Source organism: Anser brachyrhynchus, assembly GCF_964034855.1.
Source record: "Anser brachyrhynchus genome assembly, chromosome: 1".
Lineage (NCBI taxonomy): Eukaryota > Metazoa > Chordata > Aves > Anseriformes > Anatidae > Anser > Anser brachyrhynchus.
Genome location: NC_137694.1, coordinates 119,940,121 through 119,958,449, shown reverse-complemented (window position 1 = coordinate 119,958,449; position 18,329 = coordinate 119,940,121). Strand labels below are relative to the sequence as shown.

Sequence of the window (18,329 nt, the reverse complement as noted above, 5' to 3'; positions counted from 1 at the left end):
ACTTTCCCAACTTCTCTTGTAGCTGTTGACATTCCAGTAGTCACAATCTAGTTTTGTTTGGTTGTCTTGCTTATGCCTGAGTCAGACTTTATTATGTTGGATTCAATGCAAGTAAAATCAACCTTCGTGCCTGTGCTGCAGAAGACTACAAAGTTTAAGCAATTGAAACTGCTTCAGAGTTGATGAATCCATTTCCAAGGAGGCAGAGCAATGCCTTGTTTGAAAGAATCCTCTTCAAACCTTGATAATACCATTAGAGCTGTGCACAATGCAAATGTTCTGTTCAGAAGCAAATTCGCGGTTTCCAAATACATCTTTTTTCATCAAATTGGAAAAGATACTAAGTGTTGAAATGTTTTGAAAATTAGATTCTTCAAGTTACTTTCATTACAGGCTGTGATCAAAACAAAAAGATTCATTGATTTCTTTTCGCCCCTTAATTTAAGTGCAATACAATAAATACATCTTTGAAACAGAAAATTTATCTCATTTTCCAAAAGCAAAATATTCCATCTAGATTTCTTTCACCAGTGTTCAGAAAAGGTACTGATGTGTTGTGCCAAATGGAAACCTCTGTCGATTCAGAAGGAAAAAGATTTCTAATTTTAGAAATAACTGAAAAATAATATTTTTTTCCCTTCTTCTAACCATCTTCTGTCTCTGCTCTTCTCTGATAATTGCTGAAGTTCTTGTGGTTTGAGTATGCAGCCCCGATGAACTGAGGTAAACAAGGTGTATCCTTACTTCTGGAACTGTTGCCAAAGGATCTGAATAAAGCATCTGTCCTTGGGAGAATAAAATGTTTTTTTCTACCAGCTGTTTTGAACTCTTCACTGTGCAAAGAACATTTCAAAATTCACTTCAGATAAATGTTTCCAGTGTTGTTTCTTCCCATTTTGCAGATTTTATTTTGGTAATATACAGTCATTCAGTCTGGAAAACTACAATTGCATTTATTTTCTTCAAGACAATCAATGCAAACAGCAGTTCCAAAGACCATTTACAACCTAATGATGCAGACTGCATTTTGGAGAATAGCTTTGATTTTTATTCTACTAGGAGTAAAAACAGTCCAGCAGTAAGAAAACATAATGTATATAGCTTTGTATTTTACTGCTTAAAGCATTTAGCAGTCGTAACATTTTACATCAGCAAGCATTTGCAGACCTTCCTCATTACTTCAGGGAAGGCGGGGTGGTGCTAACTCCACGTTGCAAAGAAACCGCGCTGTGTTCTGCTATTTTCAGCAGAGTAAGCACAGCATGCGTGGCCAAAAGGCAATAATACAGAGTCAGACTGCATTTACCTCTACCCCGGCAGCACAGTGATGGCAAGATGACGCTCTCAGTCCCCAAGACTATGCCAGGCCTACTGGCATGTGGGGAATCCTGCAGGTTCACTCACTGTGGTGAGCCAGCGGGCAGGGAACAACTAAAACCTGCACTAAACCTTCTCCCTTCCCCACTCACAAAGGGTCTGGATTAAAAGGCAGAGAGTATTATCTCATAGCTCAATAAACCTTCCTGGATATTCTAACAAGCCTGAGTAATGGGCAGCTCTGCAGAAGGTCTGCTGAAGGCACAATTCAGGCTGTGACCCCACCACGAGCTATGAAGCATATGCAGTGCTCCAAAGGCTTCAAAACACTGTCTAGTCCGAAGGGCGATGTTCAAGATCACACGGTGCTGAAACAACTATCAGAAGAGGGACTGGGATGCTGAAATGCCTTGGCTCCTGGGCTGCTGCATTGTTAAGATGTTTGAGATCAAACCGACTGGTTTGGGACTGCACACAATAGGAATTCCCAAGTACACTGGGGTAATTTTTTTCAAACATTTCAGCACGAAGTTCATCATTTAAAAAAAAAAAATTTACATTTTTACCAAATGAACATAAAATCCCACAAAACGCTCCGGCACTCTTCTTTCTTTTGATTTTCCATCCCTGTACCATCCATTCTTTTTTTGACCTTTGTGGCAATTGCTGGAGGACAATCCATTTCTTCCTATTGGATATATTTCAGGTTTTTGTGAATGAGGGCTTTTTAGCAGACATCTGTGTAATGACTGGTAGCAAAATGTACACATAAACAGAAGCAGTCCAGCTCTTTCTTTATTACTGCTGTCCCCTCTGCAGGCAACTCTAGAAGACAGTGAAACTCGGTACAAACTGTAAGCCCGAATTCCTGACTGTGATTTGAATTTCTAATATTAAAATGGAAATGTTCAGTAAAATAAATATGTATGAACACAAATAAATCAAATCAGGGAATTCTCATCGGTAAGATTCTAAAGCTCTCCCTAGCTAGCATCTCCTGCATCCACTGCTAGAGACAGAGCACTGGGCCATGAACTTTGGGTGAAGAAATTAGGTATAACCAATTCTGAAAAATATAATATAGACAAGACATAGTTCTTAAAGCCAACAGAAAATAACAAGAGCCTGCTTCACCTCATTTGCATGCTTCTCCATATAGTTGATAGTGTACTCATCAGCATCCACCAAAAGAAAGTTGTGGCCATGGAAACAAACTCTGGCTCCAACAAACAGATCCTGAGCCTTGAAGTATTCAGATGGCTCACTCTTAAAGAGCTCCTGCCCAGGCTTCTTAATGCGACCTCTTTCCAAAAACTTCCCACCGAGTATCCCTATGGGAATAGAATTGTAAATAATTAATAGTGGCTTTGCTCAGGAAAAAAATAATAATAAAATAAAGGAAACCAAAAAAACTACTCCAAACCAGTCTGCTTATATTTATATATTAGTTTTCATCCTTGAGCTTCTTGTCTCAAAATGTGTCCCCCCCTCCTTCTCACTGCTAAAAGAACAGCCTCTACCAGTGTCCACAGCAACAGTTACACTGTGTATATTCTGTGACATCTCATCTGAATGCCTGCCAAACACCTTCCCTTTTTTCTTTTCTCTAAAATGTGAGAGAAATTTGCCTCTTCAAATGGTTCCCATAACCCTGCTGCCAGCCTTGGGACTGACCCGTGAGAAATGTAAGATGCGAAATGCAAGATCCAGGCAATTATCCTTGAACTGTTAAAGTAAAAAAGAAAAAAGAAGAAAGAAAAAAAAAAAAAAGAAAATCCAGAACTTAGTATAATACAGTCCTACTAAGATCACGAATTCTGGTGCACTGTAATTCTAACTTGCTTTTAAGGGCTTTTGAATATGAAAAAGGCAAGAGTGACATGACACTATCTTCTACATACTCTTCTGCCAATGCGACTTACCTGTGATCTGTTATTTCCTTTCTGAGCACAGTATGTCACATTATTTCTTCTCACGTTATAATGATTTTATTCATGCCACTGGAAACTGTACATTGTGCTCAAGGGTATGTAAGATACTAAAAGGAACATTTTTCTTTCCATTAATATCTTCTGGTGCACCACAAGATTACATCACATTTACCAAGCTTTCTAGAAAACAGTCTGTCACATGTTTAGTTTCATCAGGGTATGTGTACTACAACAACTCTGGAGTGCCTGGGGTTTGTTTCCTGTTTATATTTGAGCTTCCAAGCCGAAAGCCAAAAAGCATGCTTCAGTAACGTTTAATGATGTTTTACATATTAGGTAGTGATGCGAGTCCAATAAAAGGCTGATGAACAGTGTAATAAAATGCCATTTATAGTCAAAATTATAAATGAATGTGAAACCCAAACTACTTATTAAACCAGAGTTTGGATCAGATGTCTTACTTAATTGCTTTACTTGTACCATAAAAGCAAAAGACAAAAAAATACACTAGGGTAATGGTCAGGTCTAGCTTAAATCAAAAAACGATTCCAATCACTAATGTAACTCTAATCTTAACACATTCCTTTTTACCTAGCTATTAAAACAAATATGAAATTTTACATTATAGAATCCTGGCAAGTGTTTGCAATATTTAAACAAGATCGATCACTGTAAGACTGAAATTTCACTCCTGTCTCTGTTTTTCCCTTCAACTGCGCATTTGGATTGTAAACTTACCTTAATACCCCTGTCTGATAATTGGTTTTTAAATATTATGGGTGAGTACAGTTTGAGTGGTATAAAGAAAAACAACAACAAAAAACTCATTAGGTTAGAGATTTTACACTGAAACCTGATGAGAAATTTTGATGGAAATCTACAAGAGTCGGGCTCAAAGCACAAAATAAACACCACAACCAAAGACCCTCTTCCATTAAGATCAGATCAGACTTTGCAGGTGTTTGTACAGCTGCTAGTTTGGTCTAGGGTAAAAAAAAAAAGGGGTTGTGATCTCCTGCATGGGGAGCCAAAGTTCTCTTGCTTTCACCCCCATCTCAACAAGTGCTTCAAGATGTCCAACCCTGTGTATTTCAATTACAGATTCACACTATTACTAATAGCATGAAGTACTTCTCAGCAACTTTCAGGTCCCTGGACTTAGAAAAGTAAGAGCAACTGAGGTCTGAAACATTTTATTTGTCAATGTGTATCAATTCATGCAAATAAACCAGGAAAAGACAGCCCTTTGAACCTGTGCACGAGAGAGGGGGTCAAATTGTTATTCTGGGAGCCATTTACTACTTTAACTCATTCACTAAGAAGTGTCCAGCCTTATTCTTCTCACACCCTGTTCACTTCAACAACACTTCTGCTCCTCGCAAGAATGTTCCTCTCATTCCCATTTTGCATGCCTTACCCTTTTTCCTAGCCTCTCATACCTGACCTCTGCAAAGCATTCTCTTAACCTCAAAGAAACTTGGTCTCTCCTCCTTCAGATGTGACTAAAATGAGGGAAGAGGAAAGCAGAAGGAATAAAGGAAGGAAATGGGAACAAAGAAACTTCTGCAGTCCCAGACCTCTTTCTGACTTCTGCTCTATCCCTTCATCTCTACTTCTTATCCTGCCCCTTCAAGGCTGCTATCACTAAATGCTCCAGAGGGCAGTTCTTAGTCATATCCTTCCACGTAGTTCATCTTTTTGCCCTCTCTGAAACAGTCAGCTTCTCCATCCCCTTTAACAACCCAGGAAAGTTGAAAACCAATTTGCTGATACTTGCCTTTTGTACGTGTCTGAAAGCATTTCTTACTGTTGGTATGCAAACTTGCTCATTTACAGTTTCATGTTTTGTTCAACTAGCAATAATTAATGGGGCCCCAGCTGCAAACCTAGCATATATTCTTACTCCAAAATAAAAGGAAGCCAGGGAATAATCTGTGACCTTGCAACCATGCTGCTGCCAACCCGAGTGACTCACCACATCTGCACTGCACAGTGCGTGGGTCTGCTCCGGGTGCTATGCGATAAACTTGGGGTCTTAAGACACAGATAGCACTTTTGTGTGTTCAAACTGCTTGGAGGTATGCGAGGGCTGTGCTGTGGTCTAAATGAGCAGTGTTTTACAGCAGAAAATCAAGGGCATGTATTGCAGCACCTGGGTGTGGCAGAAGAGCCTGGGAAGGGTTTTTGAGTGTGCAAAACCTCCTGGGATAGTGTTAGATAACTGATAAGGGTGGAGCGAGCCAAACCTGATGCAGCCTTGTCCTCACTGCCTTGCAGGCGGGTTTTCTGGAGCTAAGCATCCTCCAGGAGGGGCCCTGGGCTCTGTGGGGCCCTGTTGTCTAGTTGGAATGGTGCAAAGGAGTGAACCAGGAGTCACTGACAGGCAATACAGATGATAGGGATCCAAGATTCAAACTCTTCCCTGGACTTCAATTTAACAGTGCAGCTGTACCCGTAGCATCCTTTGTGTCTCCAGACATAAAGCAAGCCAGTCAAACATGTCATGCTCTAGTGCAGAACTGAGCTGCTCTTGAGCCTCTCGGCAGCATCACTTAACAAACACACATACATGTGTGTATATCTTTAGCTGTATAAAAGAAGTTGTATAAATTAAAAGCTACTGGCTGGAAGAAAACTATTAAAATAATAATGACAGGACACTGCTGCCATAAAGCAGTGTTACATCTTTAAGCTACACTTGAGCAGGGCTACCCAGGAATGGTCAGTGAAGCCTACTCAAGGGCTCTGCACATTTTCAAAACATTCCTCAGAGAACTGCTTGTATTCAGATGGTGGGTGGGGTCTCTGTTTATGCATTCATAATATAGTTTGATACAAGCACAGATGCCATTAGAAGTTCCTTGCATTGAAAAGGCTCAGGTCTTCCCTGAGAGAGGGCACTCTAAATGACTCAGTAGCATCACTGGCATAGAAAAAGTTGTCTAGGAATACAGAAGGATCTACGTATTCACCACACCTTCACTTTTCACTAATGCGATGTTTATCACAGGTCTGACATGGACTAATACAAAAAAACCATTTTCAGTAAAGGCTTAGAAGTAAGGACACAAGGACATTCAGCCCTTAACTATAAGCTGAATAACTGAACCTCAGCAAGTCAACTGCTGCCACCAGAGCCTAAAAGCTAAGGAGAATGAACAATCCTCCCTGAGACAGTCTTTGCTGTAGACAGTGAGCTGTACCTGCTCTCAGGGTACCGAGCAGGTCAGTACTAAGCACAGTGAGCTGGTCACCATTGCAGAGTGTACCTGAAATAACAAACTAAGGCTCTCTGTGCCAAGAAGGTGGTAGAGAACAATTCAAACAGTATCAAAAGAGCTAGTCAAGGAGGTTCCACAGAAGCCTTATAATGTAACTAAGGAAACCTTCCATTCATGTTTTTCTCTCGTCTTTTAGAGAATATGATTTCCTGAATTTTTTCTCGCAAGGATTTTATCAGAGGCTGACAGCAATCAGCCCTTCAGCTGCACATCTTTAGAGGGGTCAGAGCACTTCTGGATGTTAACTAATGTGAAACTGTTGCTACAGATGTTTTGTGGTCTTCACAGAAATAGGCTAATCTCTCCAACAGAAATCCACTTAGCCAAGGCTCCCCCACCTCTCTGAGTTACAGCATGACTTCCTGCCATCCTTCCCAGTGTTGTGCCAAATACATACACGCAAACACACATGCAGTCTTGTACCACAGGGCAACATTCACTCTTTAGATGCTCAACACTGCATGATTAATGATAACGTATATTAAAAGTTGTCACAGCTATTTTGCCTTCGTGAGCTGATTCTATACAAAGGACGTTATATAGGTGTCATAACACCATAACACTGTCTTGCAAAACAAATGATTTACTCTTTCATTCTTAATGTCTTAAATTTCCTGTTCCTTTTTCACACCAATTACAATACAATTCCTGTATGTTACCTACAACAAAAGCAAATGCTTAAAGGTCAAATTTGCAAATTAAAATGTAATAAAAGTTCTAATACATTAAAGTTCCAGTTCCCAAAGGACATTGTGAAATGCTGTCATACAATGAACAGCATTATTCTGAGCGATGAAGATTATAAATTATTATGACATACAGCTATGTAAGATAATGCAGAAGAGCTGCTTATGTAATTCCCACTGCATTTAAAAAGCCACATCCCTGCTTCTGCTAGTGCTGACTCCAGCCACAACATTTACTGTAAACTGTAATCAAATGAGCAGGGCAACTGAGACTGCTTGCAAGACATTACTACGTCTTACCTGAGTTTCGCTGTGTATGTTCATAAACTGAAATGGTGTCATCACTCAGGAAGTAGCAAATAATGAATTTCCGATCCTTGTCGATGGGACTATCAGTAACAAATTTTGCAAGAAAGCGCAGTATGTTACTTTCCAGACCGCTTCTAAAAAAGATGTAAGAAATTAAAAACAGAGTGTGAGAAAAGTTTTCTTCACTTACAGATGCATTCCCCCGAGATTTTAAAAATATATTAATTGTGTTATTCCTGGACCAAGGAGGGGAATGGCATAAGGTTCCCTATTTTTCTAAAAAATCATTTTCAGCTTAAATTAACTGAACCAACAAGACTCAGCCAGATAGAAAGGAATTATTTTCAGGGAAAATTGCTTCTCTGCCAAAGCTCTGAAATGAATTTGTATTCAAATTCAGTTGCAAATGAAGCTTCAAGTTTCTTTCCAGAGCATTTATAGAGGAAAAATGTATTTAATGTGTATATTTTCAAATCAAATTCTGAATGGCAATACATACAAGGATCTATCTCCATGAAATCAGGCCTATCAGATGATCTTACTAGTTGGGTATTTGTTATGTTTTACATGATGTACAGTACCACTATATGCACTACCAAGTCTTTTCCTAATAGCTTTCTTCTTTTATGGAGGATTTACATGTGGTTACTGTTTCTCTAGCACGTCAATTTGCTGCTTTGTGGTCTTCACAGAAATATGCTAATCTCCCCCACAGGAATCCACTTAGCCAAGGCTCCCCTACCTCTCTGAGTTACAGAATGACTTCCTGCCATCCTTCCCAGTGCTGTGCCACATACATAGCCACATTTCCACTTTGGCCTTAACAACCATTGCCTGACGAGGCATTATGGAAAGTAAAGGGTTAATGCTTTAAAACATTGTTGTGGCAGAGTGCATGAAAATTGGCAGAGAAAAGAGTAAATGCCAGAAAGTCAAACATAAAGAACAAATCAGTGTTGGACTGCTGTAGCATTCAAAATTCCTGACTAATTCCTGGACTACTACTTCCATGAAACTGCCACTGAAGACAGCAGGAGAGAATGAGGGATGGGAGGGACAGAAGATTTGCCTTCTCAAAAAGAAATTTTGCTGAGGTCTGAGAAAATTGGGGTTCCATGTTAGTAAACTAGTCCTCATGCACCTGTCCCTTAAACCTCTGACGAACTCCATATTTTGCCAAAAAATGACATCTGTACTTAATATCCATTGCCTTCGCAAAAAGAAATAATAACCAAAAAAAAAGTTAGAATTATTTTTCATCAAAATACCTGTCTTTCTCCATGAATTTCTTGAAATCTTTTTGGGGAGGCTTGGGAAGAAGACCCATACAGGAGCATAACGAATCCTCTTCAGAACCAAATCCAGTATATGGTGGAAATGTTTTTTCTGGTTTTGGTGGTGGTGAAGTTTTATATGGAACAGGGGTGAAATCCTCTGCAACAAAGACATCAAGAGCTATTTATTATTGTTCTTATGAAGTCATTCTACTAAGGATTTAAACTTCCAGTATGAATACTTACTTATCTGTATTTATTTCTGCCTATTTCTGTAACAGAGAACTAATCAAAGTCAAACCAGGATCCCTCCTACTGCTACAGAGCAGAAAAAGACCACAGAAGCCAACAGCGAAATTATTGTTTCTTCATGGGTTGCAGAATTTTACCTATAATCTTAAAATGTTTTACAAAAATCATTAACATACACAGGCAAAAGAAATGACAAATGTAGTTTCAAAATGGGATAGAACAATAAATTAGCAATTCTAAATTTATTTTTTAGTTTTATCCTTTGAGACTCTTTGCCCTCTGCTTATCCCAGGAGGAAAATAAATACATAAATAAATAAAATTTTATTCATTGTTCATATCATGCATATATGAGAAGAAATTTTAAAGTTTATGTACATCTTGGTACACTGATGCCAATAGCTTCAGTCCACATCTCAACTTCATCCAGAGTTGTGGAAGGTTCATTTTCACTCATTTTCCCCACTCTCAAAACTTTTTTCACAGTGATGAATGGTCCTGACCTACCCTGGATACATAGCCTGCGTTCACTTCCAATATGCGTTGCCCCCAAAAGCCCTGCTGCACTAAGGTCTCTCCTTAATCCTGTATTGGTGAGAACCTTGCTGCTCCATCTGGCCCCTTATTCCTTCCCTGAGCTGCTTCACAACACAACTTCCAGCTTCCAATGAGGTCTGCATAAAAATTCAACAGAGTAAATACAGAGTCTTCCGGTCAAATACAGTGAATGGAAAATGGAAAAGGTGAAAAGAGAAAAGCAACTTATAGATGGGGGGAATAGATGGGCAGACTTGAAGCAAATTAAGCCATAAATCAAAGGACCTTAGTACAAAGCAGGCTGGATGAGACCTCAGGAGTGTGGTCTCCTATTCAGGACAGGGTCAGCCCCAGGCTGGACCAGGCTGCTCAGGGCTGTGTCCAGGTGGGGCAGGAAACATCCCCGGATGGAGCCTGTGCAGCCTGCCCTGGGCCCAGCTGACCTTAGGAAGGATTTTTTTTAATACCCATTCTGACTGTCTCTGGTTTCCATTTATGCCCATTGTCTCATGCCCTCCTGCCACCAATGTCTCCATGGTTGGGTACAGGTGGCTGTTTGTGCCCTCTGTCTGTTCCCCAGGCTGAGAAACCATGATCCCTTGGCTGCTCCTCCACCCTGACCATCCTAGGGCTTCCCCCAAACTCACCTTGGCTGGTCCATGCCTTTCCTGTACTGGCCAACACAAAAGAGAACACATTATCTTGATGAGGTGCAATGAGCACGGAGCAGAGGGGGACAGCCACCTCCCTTGCTTTTCACACAGCTGCTGTCCGCGCTACCCAGGCTGCAGTTGGCCACCACAGCTCCGGTGCCCACCACAGCCTGCAGGGCCTTTCCTGCCCCAGCACGGGTGCAATGAGAAGGCTGGAGAGCTTGCTGTGGTCCAGCCAGCACAGCACTGCCCAGGTGGAGCAGTGCCACCTCCACACCTGGGCTGGCCAGAGGCGCTGCCCCAAGGAACCGAGAGCTACCCGGGCTGCCAGGTGTAGGATAAACACGTGGGGTAAACTGGAGGGAGAGGAAGCTGGATCACAGTCTGCAGCCCAGGAGGCAAAGAGTGATGTTAACTGACCAGTGTATTAAACTTCACCCCACAAAATAAAGTTGTTGTTTTTTCTCTAAAACTTGAATTTGCTACAGAGAACTCAAGAGAGATGAATAACTTACACTTGTAGCTTGGGTTTCAGTACAATCGAGGGGAATGATAAAACTGGTGTTGCTTTAAATGTTTTCTGAAGTGGTTTGTTATTAAAATGTTTTAAACAGAAATATATCAGAAGATCAAAGCAACCTACTCTTTTAAACTCTGACTTGCCTAGCAGCAGTATGAAGCTGAAAAATACAAAAAGAATTCAGATGCCAGAGTTTTTCTTTAACTTGAAACACAATGTGATTTTCTTTGGCCTTTACTTGTTACAATATGGTCTAATGGAAATGCTAATACCTTTCCCTGAATCAGGAGCCGGGGGGGTTGCAAAAACATGCCAACATTTTTTTTTTTTCCATAAAAACTATGTGTGCCCTTTCTGTAACTCAGAAGTACAAAGGCCAAGCCCATAAGCAAAATTCCACTCAGAAATTTTCTAAGCTTCAGAGGCAAACAATAAATGTACGTGTAAACATGCAGCAATATATGATTTTCTCAATACTGGTTGTGACAAAACTGCTTCTCAAGGCATTTTCATTGTGCCATGTTATGTAACCTATACACGCAGTTCTTGGTACAATAAATGCTATGTATGTAAATCAACATATTGAGACAGAAAATAAAAACAATACCCGCTGGTATTGATTCTGCATGCCGAGTTGGTGCATGTTGAGTTACTCCAAAATTACCCCTGTAGTTGCCAACAGAAATATATATGTATATTGGTTTCATAATATAGGTTTTTCTTCTGCGACGTGGAACACAACACAAACCCGAAACCTCGGTTAAGATCACTCCTGCACTCCAACAGTGCCACCTAGTGCGTGTGCGGCAGATGGGACAGGGAGAGCCACGCAGTCACTCGCTTCTCTTGCTCGGGTGGCACGAAGGCAGCAGTGAAAGCTGTAATCCGTAGGCAATACAGCCGTACTAATAAGGCATGATGCAAAGAAATGCAATGGCTTTCAGCTGTGTCAGACTGCAGCTGGCTCCTTTATCACCTCCCAAGTCTCTTCAGGCAGTTGCAGGACGTTGGTAAGCCAGCTCTCCTGAACGGCTTCATAACCTAGGCTCTTTGTGTTATTTAGAAATATGAACAGCATTTTTTATTACGCACTATGTTAAGCTGCATTAATATTTCCCCCTCGACGGCTGGATGCTTGGAACACCGTATTTTTAGCAGAACCAGAAACTCCACTTTGTACAGCTTTAAATAACACGCTTCCTGCCAACACCGTTTGGAAAGGCAGGACGTCCAGTTGAAACTGTAAACTCAAAAGACAAGCGAATGCATTTACATGCAGGTCACAGTATATGCACATTAACACTCATGCATAAGGCATTCATTAAGAAATGCTAAAGCATTTCCCTTTACATGTATTTTAGCATATACTGATGAAAATTAGACGGATAAACTGAAAGGAAACTACAAATTAAGAAGAATATTGCATTAGTCCCAGAGAGTATGTTAAACAATCACAACCCAAGCATGGGGTAAACTAAATCCAGAGAGAAATTCAGGGCATTATTTCTCATCCTTTCCCCAGCATAAAACGATCTTGCTTCATTCAGATTCACTAGAGAATAATGCAAACATCTAGTCTTGTGCCACCTACAGCTTCCATGATTTTAAAGGATTATGTATGCAGATTCTATCCTGTGAACGAGGAAATTCATAAAGAATTTTACATAGAGAAACAGGGTTTAGCAGACTAGTTAAAAACTTGTTTCTGAAACTTTTGAACAGCCAGGTAGGTGCATTAGACTAAGAGCTATGAACACGTTCCAAACTGTTTTCATCTTTGCTCTGCCATGCACCATGAGGGTACTATCAGACAGACAACTTGCACTTACACATAAAATGCACCCCTCTCAAGGTTATCACTGTTTCTTAAGAAAATTACTTACGTCCATTCTGGAAAAGAAATCAATGCTCTTTTCTTCTAGGCTGTAACGTTTTCAATGTGAATTTACAGCAGGTAGCAGATAAATTGAAAGTCTTGGGTTACAAATTTCTAGTTCCAGAAAGAATAGTAGAGATATTTTCCCCATGGACTGTTTCACCCCTTATTACTGCATCAATTGATACCCAGCAGGAGATGTGCTGCCACTGTGGTGTTTATTTCACCTAGTATATCAAACATTTATCACACACTAGTAAAATCATGAGAAAATCATGGCATCAAAACCTGAGTGAGAGTTGAACAAGCACTGGAAACACCAAGAACCAAAAACAAATCCAGTCTCTTCTTTAGCATACAATTTGAAGATGACACAGCCTTCTCGGTAAGAAAAACTGAATTCCTCAAAAATGATTTGTTGCCACAGAGGCAGCATTAAGCTAGCTTGAATGAGATTTTGTCTGCTTTCAGTTTCAATAGACATTGTGAGATCATAATATACACTGTAAGATTACCTTCTGCCCTCAGCTGATGAACCGTAGGAAAACCCTCACATGTTAGATAAAAACACATTTCAAGGAAGAGTAAAGTTGTATATATTCTGGATCAGAGTGATAACCATATTGAATATCAGCATATAACAGAGCATATAACAGGCAGGCAAGAAATTCTACCTTCAGAGGAAAAGAACAGTCATATCTAAGCGTTACAGCCAGGAACAGGAGAGAGAAATCCCACTAGCCTTGGACAACAGAGGAAGTGGAGTTAACCTGGGGGGCTGACATTGCTAACATGATGTTCCTTATATATAAGAGGTATAAGAAACAGCCAATACTTGGTTCTCATGAGTGTTTCACGACTTAGGTAAGAGGTAAAATAAGAAAGCAGAACCAACATCTTCACGACTTTTACATGCAGCAATTAAAGCAAATCCAGTCTTCACAAAATCATGTGTGCAGCTAAAACATGAGAGTGTTCGTTTTGATTCAAAGAAAATCTCCTCTTAGAGAGTCCTACTTCAAGATTATTCCGGTTACCTGAGGGAAAAAAAGGCATCTGCAAATGCCTGTAGCACTCCCTGTGTATATTTAGATCCCGCAGCTCAGCCTCAACCACACTTAATGGAGAGGTTAGACGCCAGAGAGATTCTGATCTCCAACGAGTTCAGTGAAAATTGGCAGCAGGCTTTAATGCACCCACTGAGGGAAAAGCAAGAAGTCAGCTGTTATCCAGCAGCAGCTGCCTGGCCAAAAGCACACATGTACTGGCCAGCCGCTCACGCTGCACGCTGCTCTGCCCAGGCAGCAGGTCAGAGAGGGAGCCTGAGAAATGAGGGGGTGGGAGGGCGAGGAGAACCGCGACATGAGAGGGATCACAGGGTGCTGCGAAAAGGCGTAACAGACAGGCCTGGGAGGTGCCGGGACGTTGAATAAAAATCAGCAGGAAACCAGATTTTACTGGTTTTGTTCCTGAAGGAACAATTTGTTGTTTAAGAAAGGACGATTTATACTCAACTCAGTGCTGAGATACTGTATTTAGTTAGAAGAACAAGTATCAGCTTCCCACCATTGCACATCAGTGTATTTCACGTTTCAGCTGAGTGACCACAACATCTATGTGTTGGCCACAACACATGGCTACAGAATATTTTTCTCCTTCTCTGCAGCTTCAGTAACAGATCTAGACAGATAACACCATGCATTAAGCTATTTTTTCCTTGAATTCACAGCACTGTTACATGACAGTAATGGCATTAGCTTCCTACTGAAGGGCATTAGCCATGTTTACCCATGGAAAAGCTCTCCTTCGCTTTTCACAAACACTATGAAGAGCAAAACAGGCAGAAACAACATTGGAAATACATCAGATACCATAATCATGCACTTCAAGGGAAATCCAAACTGCCCTTAATTCTCCTAAAGGGCAAATTCCATTGGCAAGCAACCGATGCTGAAACTGCAGAGTCAAAAATAAGTGTCGGCTTCTTTAATGGCTTTGGCAGAAGAGTATAAATTGAAGGGGAGTAACGTGAAAACACAATAACAAACAGCTGGACTGATGCTGTGAGGTGCTGAGAACTGTGCCTTGATGTAAGAACTCATTTATCCACTTGCTTACTCTTACCCAAGTAAATGGTCTCTCCGGATTCAAACTGCAATTAAGTACGTCTCAGTGTTTAATTGGATTGGGGCAGAATGCTGGGCACTTTGTGGGATCAAGCCCACTGAGAGTACCTTGTATGTCCACCAGAAGCAAACAAAATCGGTAACACACTAAGAATAAAAGGCCATCCCCTTTTCCCTTGAAACCTAACTGCTTCTAAGACAAAAAAACTACCCCGATTCCACTCCCAGATCCTACTAACTAAAAAATCATGCCAACATTTTCTTTAACCTTGATGGGGAAAACAGGAAATAATTTCACAGCAAATCATGAGAATCTTAGCTCTTAGAAAGAGTGTATTTTCTGTGAACATGACAGGCATCATCAAGACTGATTTTTTTGTGTGTGTTAGCCACACTCTCTGCCACCATATATCTTTAAAGTTATGTGCAAAACACTACCCAGTTTTGTGAAAGTCTCAGCTAGTGCATGTCTTTTAATGTCACATGTTGAGGAGACAGAAAATCTGGAGGGAGCACTGAGAAAAAAATGATCACAGAAAAAAATGAAAGGACTATGGAGACACTGAAAGAATTGGGTTTCCCCAAGCAGCCTGGGATGGTGTATTGGAATAGATAAAATATGTACAAGGTTTTTATAAAAGAGGATATTGATCAGTTGTTCTCCATGTCCAGCAAAGGTAAGGCAAAAAAAGTTACTCTCTCGGTTTACACAAACTTCAGAGTAGCTATTAAGCAACTTTTCTAACTATGAATTTAAGACAAGATACCTCAGGAGGCAGATAAATCTCCCCCACTGGAGGATGTTGATAAAAGGATATACAAGTATCAGTCAGTGACTGTCTAATATACACTGTCCTGCCTCAAAACAAAGGGAAAGGCCTAGATCACCTACAGTCCCTATTTTCTATAACTCTTCACATCAGCAACTTCTGGCTTCTCCTGACTTGCAAAGCACCTAACTTTAATATCCAGAGCCATAACCAGTAACTCATGAGCCAGCATTATAGCAGAAGAAGGGCCTTTGGGTTTGTGTAACACTTGGTAGCACTGCTTGGTTGATACAGAATGGTCAGCTGCATTTCATTTATCACTCTGCTGTGAATAAGAAATCCCCATTCACTGTTCCAGGATATTTCACTCAGACAGAGGATACTGCTGCCAAACAGAGGCAGCGGTCTTGGCTGAAAAAATTACGAGGCAAGAAGCCCCTGTTTTGCATCTCCAGAGTTAGACTCATTGTTATTATAGATAATACTATGGTTATTGAACGTAGCTTCTTCACACACTGGCTAGTGTATGAAGAGATTTATTTTGGCACAGACATTCCAAGCTATTATTTAAAAAGTTATGAAACATGTTTTGCCAATTATGAAATTTAGCATTGCAATGGCAGCACTACATTATTTAATTCCCTCAATGCAGCAAAGAGGCTCTGATCTAAACACTGCATTCTATCAGATCATATGTCAAGCTAAAAGAAATAGTCTACCCAAGTATTTTGTTTCTCCATGTCAGAGAAAGACCACAGTAGGATTCTTTCAATCATCTCTGAACAGTCAGACACTTAGCTGTATTTATTGAATGAATAAACTGCCAGAAATTAACTAAGTTATTTTTGCAGGAAGATGTCTATAATAGAACCATTAGCAAGTCCGACTGAGGGAATTCAGATATAGATAAGCGAAAGACCCTATTGTTATACATTTCCAAAATGATTTTCCATTATGGACATAGTTGCTAAATGCTTCCAGAATTCAGCACTGAAACCTCACAGAATAAATACTCTAATGGTTCAGAATACATAAAACGACACTGTAAAAAACAATAATGTGATAGACTACTACTGTTGTGTCAGGAAATCTTATTATGTGACGATTCTGACATCCATATAAAATGAAACATAGTGTAATGGGGAATAATTGAGCCTACTCACCCACTCACCGCATGCTCTTTATTACTTTCTGACTGCAAACATGGCTATTGGAATGGGAGGGGGAAGTAGAGGAGAAGAAATGGCAGTCTATTCATATGACTACTTTTTCATTCTAGTTTTAAAATAGAGGCAGTTAGGAACAGAACATGTACATTATGCGTTGTTTTTCAGCAGAGTAACATACAAGAAAGCCCTTCTGGATCACCTGTAAAATTACCGCTTTGCTGTTCACAGCCTACAACAGATTGTTATTGCTAAAGGTTTTAATGAACAAGTTTTGTCAGTAATAAAATTCAAAGACAGTTCTGTCAAACTCAGAGGTATAAAAATGTTCGTAAGGAAAGGATAAGTGTCACTACTTACCGATTCCATACTTTGTTCTGTAATAATCTTTAGTGAATTCATCACAATCACAGAGTAATATCTTCCTTCCCCAAACATTAATTACTTCCCCTATTTTCAGGTCACTGTCTCTGTAAAATTCCTGATGCACTGCTCCTGTCTAATAAAATTGGGAACATTTATACAGCAACTCTATAAACCCAGAATTGTACAACTTTTCTTAAAATCCAGGTCATTTAGTGATTTAAAATATAATCTTCATACTTCATTTGCACTCCATGCTAAGTCACCTTCACAAGCAAGGCACATTAAACCTTAGTAGTTTTGACTCGAGCTACTCTCCAGTGTCGACACTATTTTATAAACAACTCTCCTTGTTGTAGAGGATAACAACAACAGAAGTTACAAAAACTACTACAAGGACATTCAGCTGCTTGAGGCATTCAATAATATCTGACCTTACGATTGTCCAGAATGTAACGGCCTCTGTTTCCCACTAAATTTCCAAACACGTTGAGAACAGTGCGAGCGGTGATTGTGCCTGGCTGATACAACCCCGTTGGAGCATACTGCAAGAAAGGAGACCAGCTGTTAAGAAATGCAGCTAACAGTGAAGAAAGAGAACACAGTAACTTTGGAACTAACAGTGTTTTTACAGACTGACTGTTATTACAGTGTTTTCTTGGAAGAATTTTTAGTAAATTCTGAGGTAACTTTATGCCACTGAACCTAAAACCCAGTGTGTAGGTCAAAAGAAGCATTCAGGATCTCACTGCACATCCAAGAGTAAAGTCTCCTTTTTCTTGGAAGCAAACAGAAAGCAAAGATTATCACACCCAAAGTAGCACATCCTTGTCAACATCTGCTCTAAAGGCTACTATTTTGACTGGTAATAATAACAAAAGCTTGCCAAGAAAACACTCAGGGCCAGTCCTCCTGGGCTGAACACTGTGAAAATACAGGGGATTCAAGTCAGCATGATTCTATTGGGAGAAAAGTTATTTTTTGTTTGTTTCTATTGTAAGCTTCAAAATTACAATAGCAATTTCTACCAATAATATCAAACTTATTAAAGAAATAAACTACACGCTTTTTAAATGATGAGCAAGCTGCTAAGGCAAGGTAACCAAAGTGGATTATTTAGTCATAGCACCTTCCATGACACCCCAACTTTTGGCTGCTGTTCTTCTCAAAATTGTCACTGAATTCAGAGGAAGAAGCCAGCACTTAAAATTGAAACGTGCACTTCCCTAGTAGAAGGGGTCTGTCAGCACAGAGTCATTGCTAAATCAG

General features: G+C 40.1%; 1 protein-coding gene across 11 annotated transcripts in view; it reads right to left on the bottom strand.

The window, feature by feature from the left end:
* EFHC2 (EF-hand domain containing 2) overlaps positions 1–18,329 on the bottom strand; it is a 58,199-nt gene that overhangs the window by 17,287 nt on the left and 22,583 nt on the right. For all 11 annotated transcript variants that reach the window (XM_080589121.1, XM_080589126.1, XM_080589118.1 and 8 more), the window contains 5 exons: positions 17,495–17,605; positions 17,058–17,196; positions 8,793–8,958; positions 7,516–7,658; positions 2,452–2,648 (listed from right to left, as the gene is read on the bottom strand). In XM_080589121.1, coding sequence (XP_080445247.1) covers positions 2,452–2,648; positions 7,516–7,658; positions 8,793–8,958; positions 17,058–17,196; positions 17,495–17,605 — 756 coding nt within the window. The remainder of the gene's footprint in view (positions 1–2,451; positions 2,649–7,515; positions 7,659–8,792; positions 8,959–17,057; positions 17,197–17,494; positions 17,606–18,329) is intronic.